Source organism: Mchenga conophoros, linkage group LG12, assembly GCF_057382185.1.
Source record: "Mchenga conophoros isolate Kocher_MC1m ecotype Shallow Benthic linkage group LG12, M_conophoros_male_GT1.1, whole genome shotgun sequence".
Lineage (NCBI taxonomy): Eukaryota > Metazoa > Chordata > Actinopteri > Cichliformes > Cichlidae > Mchenga > Mchenga conophoros.
Genome location: NC_140537.1, coordinates 36925460 through 36932449, shown reverse-complemented (window position 1 = coordinate 36932449; position 6990 = coordinate 36925460). Strand labels below are relative to the sequence as shown.

At 40.8% G+C, this 6990-nt stretch overlaps 1 protein-coding gene across 2 annotated transcripts in view; it reads left to right on the top strand.

Moving 5' to 3' along the window:
• The window catches only part of adamts3 (ADAM metallopeptidase with thrombospondin type 1 motif, 3), a 136466-nt gene extending 130089 nt beyond the window's left edge, over positions 1-6377 (top strand). For both annotated transcript variants that reach the window (XM_085295590.1, XM_085295591.1), the window contains one exon: positions 2318-6377. In XM_085295590.1, coding sequence (XP_085151716.1) covers positions 2318-2787 — 470 coding nt within the window. In that variant the 3' untranslated portion in view covers positions 2788-6377. The remainder of the gene's footprint in view (positions 1-2317) is intronic.
• The last annotated feature ends 613 nt before the right edge of the window (positions 6378-6990 follow it).

Sequence of the window (6990 nt, the reverse complement as noted above, 5' to 3'; positions counted from 1 at the left end):
ATTGACTGAAACGTGCCGTCCTGTCACGCTTTCATTTAAAGTCATTTCCTTTAGTGATTTAAAGCCCAGACAATGACATTTGTGAAGAAATAACACATTATTACTCTTACTTTGCTGCTAACGTCATTCTTCCAGTTGGAGCTGCTGTGATGACATTTGAAAGTGTCCAGCGTCTGTATGAAATTGCTTCACCCCACAAAAACTCTACTCTGTGGTAGCACAGGAAGGCGTCTGCGCCTGCACGAATGTTTGCTAGACTTTGGTTTGAAATGCATCAAAGCAAGTAAGGCCGAAGGAATCATCCCATTCTGCTTTGATCGAAAGCTCATTCATAGATCTAATGGAATAACACTTTTGTGTCTTCATTAAGTAAACTGCATAATCGCTCACTTTCTATTCTGAGGGGAAACTTCGTGGAGCTTACGATGTCATGTGCATAAATGGCCGACATTGTTTTCAAGCAGTCATGCTTCTAAGTGCATTGTGTGTTAATTAGCTTGTGCTTAATCTACAAATAGAAACATACAAAGGTTAATGACGAAGTCTGCTGCTGTTGGTTGTTTTAAAACCTTTCTGTCACACAACCTTAGAAGAAACCTTTTAGAGATGCTCCAAAAGATTCTTTGTTCATTCATCTGCAATGAGACAAGATGTGAAGGAAGTTCGCCAACAGTCCTGCAAAGATCTGTGAAGAATCTGAGGTTAACATACAAAAACCTGCAGAAAGCTCTACAATGAAGTAAAAACCATGTTATATGTCCAGTGTAGAAAACAAACCTGTATTTTGGCAGATCTCAGTTTTTCAAAAGAACTGAATGTTCCACACAAGATTTCTAGGACAGCGTTTAGCGAACAGATGGGACAAGAGTGTAACTCTTAAGCTACACTGCACACCAAAGCATGCAGGGTCTGGGTGACTTGTATTCAATAAAAATAGAAACACAAACAAACTCAAGGCAGGAGGCTGGCTTAGCGTTTAGGAGACGAGACATCGTGTTAAAGTCAGGACGAGTGAGATGCTGCGACATGTTTGAAGGGGGCTGTCCAGTGATGTAAACAGTTTGGTGTCTATGAGAAGCTAACACAGGTTGCTGCTGCTGAAGGACGTTTAACAGGTTACTAAAGTCAAGAGTTTACCTATTTGTACAGCCGTGACAGGACGCGATCACAAACATGAAATTTACAGATTGTGTGTCACTATTCTAGGACAACGTGCAGTGAAACAAAAAAGAGACAAAATCCCCCCAAAGCATTGTGTTTGTTCACAACAGCGATGAAAATCTGAAAATCAGCAAAAGGAGTCCAAACAGAATCCTGCCAAATCCAAACCTTTTCATGGAACTTCTTCTGATTTTAATAACCCGCCCTAAGCGCCTACGTGGCCTTTCTGAGACAGCACACAGATTTTTAAACCAGCGTATTTTATTGATCGTGTCAGTGGAAGTGCATGTCATTTGTAAATGTCGCTGCATGCTTTATGCGAAACATAAATGCCAAGTCAGTATTTAAGTTACAGAGATACATCTCATAATAATAATAATGTAGCACACTCATAAGTCGGCGAGAGCACATTAAGCTCTCTGCAGGTAGCATTCCAGCTGTTATATATGCATGTGTTTATTTTATCTGTGCATGCTGTGAGTTTATGTAGAACATCGTCCCTCAAAAAGCAAAAGAAGAGGTTTGAATGAACAAAACGTCTGTGGTTTGTTTGGCCGACGCTGCTGTGAGATTATTACCTTTACTTTCAATCTTTACCGTGCTGCCGTGCATATTTATTTATAATTTTAGCCGAGATAAAGGTACTTATTTTGCATTTTTGTGTTAAAGAGCAGCAATTGAATGGCAAAATATTAAACAAGGTAAAAGATCTTTCTGATTAGACCTGAGACATTTTCATGCATGTGCTTAGAAGAGTCGTTGAGGTCTCTGGAAGTCGTGTTAGGACGGATGTAAGTCTTGTTAAGCAACACTCAGCAGTTTTGTTAGAGAAACAAAAGCAGAGTTCTGGTGCCTGAGAGCGTGAGGGGGATGAACCGGAGCCAACACCAAACACGCTTGAAATTGGTTTGTACAGTAGTAGAAGAAACTGGGTCACATCTCCCGTCCAGGCAGAACAGAATGAGCATTGTTATGCTGAATGTGCCGTTAGAATGTGCACAGACACTTTCTTTGCTGTCAGTCTCTAATTAAAAGCAACGCCTCTGCGCTTTGTAAGGCATCCCTTCCTTTCTTTTGATCTCTTTCCAAGGCCATTTAAACTTTCCAGAGTTTTGACACTGCGGCGAGCTTACACTGTATGCTCTTTGACTTACAGATGAGCCGTGTAATGGGGACAAATCCATCTTCTGCCAAATGGAGGTGTTAGCGAGATACTGCTCTATCCCAGGCTACAGCAAGCTGTGCTGCGACTCCTGCAGTAAGCGCACCGGAGCCCTGTCTATGTTCTCGGAGGCGGCTGAGACCGAGGAACACGTTCGCTTCGGATCAGCCTCGCAGCTCCTTGAGACGTTAACGGCCGCAGTAGCGGCCAACGGCACTCGCGGTGGGAAACAAGGCGCGGGCAAAGGATCCGCCACGTCGGGCGGTGCAGCAAAACACATCACCACGCCTGCTCCAGTTAAGAAAACCCCATCAAAGATCGCTACAGCACCAAGGCGGGTTCCACGACATACGGACCTCACTGACAGGAAGCTGTCCACCCAGGCTGGTCCTACTCGGGGTCAAAGGTCAAGCAGTTTGGTGGACAGTCGGCAGCCTGTGGCATATTCTGAAGTGGAGCGATGAAAGTCATAGCTTTTGCCTTTAGGACTCGTAATGTACAGTAGATAATCCAGCTTCATCCTGAGTCTTCTCACACCAGAAAACACAGAGAAAGAAAGAAAAGTGCTGGTTCACTTTGTAAGAATTTGACCCTGATACGGACTCTAAATATCTCTTTAACCACCTGCAGCTTCCAGATTGCTGAGGCTGAAACAGCCGTGCTACTTTGCCCTCATACTTCTATATTAATATGAAACAAATATGAAATCATTTCAAGGTGTAGGGGCACGTGAGCCACGGGGAGTTTTCAACCGTGTCAAATGAAAAGCTAAATTACGTTCGTAGTGAATACTTTCAGGGATACAAAACAGCCAAAGGACAGTTCAGTATTCAAAAGATGTTTGTCGCTCCGACTCATACATTCCCGATGTCTGACATTTATTTCATTTTATCACCTTGTTCACTTGTTCAGGCAAATGTTTCTCTAATGTCACCTGCACAGTGAAAACTGAGAGAGCAGGTGGAGGAAGGTGTCTGCATTCCCCCTCCGGACGAGCGGTCGTCTGGTCTCGTTACTGAATAAACCAGACCCCTGCTGCCTGCAGAGCAGCTATGCTGCTGCAGGTATCCAGAGAGAAAGTGTGAGCAGGTGCAGAGACCAGAGCTAATCCAGCTGTGTAGATTTAGTAGAACTCAGAGAGCAAATAGATGCAAGAATTGGTTTAAATGCCTCTTGCATTTCAGTTCATTTAAAAGTGACTCCACTAAAGGCCGCCCATATGGAAAAACTTCTATGATTTACTCATGAAAGTGGCCACTTTCTCATTACTTTCATATATTGTTTTAGTATCCAAAACATACAAGTTTCATTATATAATTTTTCAAGGCATCTTATATCTGTTTTCACTCTTATATGCTTTTCATTCAAGTTTCACACAAGACAGATACAAACTTTATAAGATTTATAAATATCTTTTCCATATGGACACGTTTGCCACATTGGTTCTTTTTGGATAAATCTCAGCTTTACGATGCGTTTAATTGATTGCATCCATATCCTGTCCCCACATTGTGACCTTTGAGGTAGATGTCAGAGTTCGGTGTCATTTTAAAGTTAACAATAGTCAAAGCCAGATCAGCTGAGAATTCCCACTACTTGAATGTTACAAACTGCCAGTTTTCTTGCCAGAAATCGAACTTTAAAGCTCGACTTACAGAAAGTTCAGCCGTCAAAGTATTCAGTGAAAAATGATTTACCGTACTTTAAGTGAATATGAAACACGAACAGAGATGAATTTCCCCGACGCACTATTTATAAAGCTTCCTGTAAATGCTGTACATGAGAATATCAGTATTATTTTAAGAAGGTGGGATGCTTTCAAATACATTTTTAACCAGTTCTGACAGATGTTGGTGCCAGTGTTTACCCTTCCAGGGACTGTTCACATGGGCAGAAAGGGATTATTGACTGATTATTGATGTAGCTTTCCTTTCAGAATGCCATGAAGGTTTCTGTTCTAACTTAAGGAAAAGTCAAAGTGCAGAGAGATGGGATGTTTGATACCTTGTATGACACAATTAAGTTAGTTTTTCATAAACACTGAAAACATGGGGAAAGCTAACCGGCTCTGTCCAAAGAAAACACCACCTATCAGCACCGAAGCATTCATCCTGTTTCTGTGTTTAGTACAGGAACAGCTTTGTTAGACAGAGCTCACTTATTGCTAACAGTCGCTTTGCTGCACCAAGCTGGCTGCCTTTCATATTTAGCATGTTTTTCTCTTCTTCTCAGAAATACTTAAGGGCAAAGAAGAGAACTAACTAAAGAGCATGCGCATATAAAATAGACCGTACAACACTCAGGTCAAAGGACCAAAATTATTCATAATACATGTAAAATGTGTTTTTACTTTAGCCTCACTTTTACCGTGACTTTTCGTTAACCTGTGAAAAGAAAGAAATGCAATCCGATATCAGCACACCGCTATAAATCCTTGTCCTGTGAAGCTTTCTGTTTGTGTTTGTTATTGAGGTCATAGAGGGCAGTGATGTGGGAAGGAAGGGAGGCAGCCTATGTAGCCTACACGTCCTCACTGCCTGAAACCTCCATAATCAGGTAAAATCATAAGAACCTTTGAGGAATGTCAGCAAAGAATCTAAATGATGAGTTGTTAGCAGAACTGCTGTGTTAGATTGCATTCGCGTTCACAGGTGAGCCTAATAACTAAAGCTGCATTAGTTGACTTTTGACCACTAGGGACCAGACAAACTCAAAAACAAATTATCTTTAACTTTTAGACACATTAAATATTCTCCCCGTGCAATGAAGTCCGACTTATTTTAGCTCAGGAGTCCCCGCCATCTCTCACTGTCTTCACCACCCAGCTGTTTGTTCCAGCTGTGCTTTTAGCTTTTTTATGAAGAGCTAAAACAATGTAATCTGTCAGTACTGAGCTTGGAAAATTGATCTACCCTTTCACAGTCTGCCAATACAGAGCCATGTCATTCAGTTTTAATATGAAAATTGCTTAATGGCCCTTGGAGCTCGTTCGATCCTTTCATGATTGGCCTGAACGAGGTTCTCTGGTACGTGTTACGTTTGCAGGAACAAAGCTTTGTTGTAAGTACAATAAGCTGGAATTTAAAAAAAGACTTACTGTATGTGGAACATCTTTCTTTCCAGAGTATTCTCTAAATGGCTTTTTTATTAAGGTGGAAAAAGGTTTTGGAGAGAGAAAGCTATTTATTTATAAGTGGATTTCCTTGCAACCACCATGCATCTGACTGCAATAGCAAAAGGCACAGATTTGTGTTTTCAGCAAAGAAATAGCTTGCAACTATCCACACTCAGTCCTGTGTGCCAATGTATAGAACATGTATATAGCATTGAGTGCATAAATATTTATTGAAAGTTAAAGGGTTCTGCTTTGTTGTCGCAGCGTGTGCAGCAGCCGGCCGATAAGCTGCATTGGATAAACCATTGAAAACTGATCACCTCTTTCTCCGGTCATATTTTCACATTGGAAGCAGATTTGTGCTTGTTAACAAACACAGTAGACTAGAAATGACATTGTTTTTGCAAACAATTAGATGTAAATATACATGCTCAATTTTGAGATGTTTTACTTGTCAGAAAGCTGTTTTTTCACAGCTGTTTTGTAGAAGTCTTTATCCGAGTCGTTGCAACGCAGCAGCGTGAACTGACCAGACAGATGCTTTATTTTAACCGATAAAACATGAATAGCGTAGTACCAGTAAAGCTGTTTTATGCTGTTTGTAGTTGGCAGTATTTTCATTTTCCTCCCAGTTCTTTTCACATCATTTACTTGCTGCCTATAAACACTGCTGCTAATGCTATAGAGAGCTTGTAATGATAACTAGAGTAGCCGTAGATGTTACTTTGACAATCCCTGAGCCTCAGACAGCTGTTATTGCATAGGATTTTCCATGTACTGTATCAATACCCCTGTGCTGTCCATGCATTGAAGTATTGGATTGTCATGAACGCAAGTCACTCTGTTCTATTTGCTTTACTATGTATTTGTGTAGATTGAAGTGTACACTACTGATGCTGTTTGTTGTAATGGGGAGCACATAGCAATAAAAGATATAATTATCTAGTCTGTGTTCTTGCCTTCGGCTCTTTCCACCATTGCTTTTTCTTCTGGGAAGTGAATTGATGCAGAAAAGAGATATTCTTGGTATGTAGTAATAACAGTGATGTAAAATAAGCCCAGAGCTCCTGCAGTCTGTAAACATCCTGTCTATCTTTGGATTGTTCAGAACACGACATACACACAAAAAACCACGAAAGCATATTCAGAGATTTTGATCATCATGCTTAATTTCTTTTATTAACGAAAAGACCAATCATGTGTCTGCGATGGGTCCCTGCTTTTGGCTTTTTTAATGAAATCCAGACTAAAAACATGACATTATATCACTTTTCCTTTTCACATACAACGACACTGAAGCCGTTTTCCTGCACTCCAAAGTCTTCGTCTCCTTCAAATTAAAAGCCAATTCCTCATTGATCACAGCTTCCTGCCTTTTCCTTGTATCACAATTAAGTGATTGTTTAATGTTTTGAGTTATTCGCAGTTGGTGGCAGGAGATTGATAGATGCCTTCTTTTACATGTACAGTATGAGCTTTGGAGGCAGTTGTAGGTTTTGGTGCTGCTTTCTGTGTCCTTCCCCTAAACCATGATGGTGAACAAGCTTTGTCT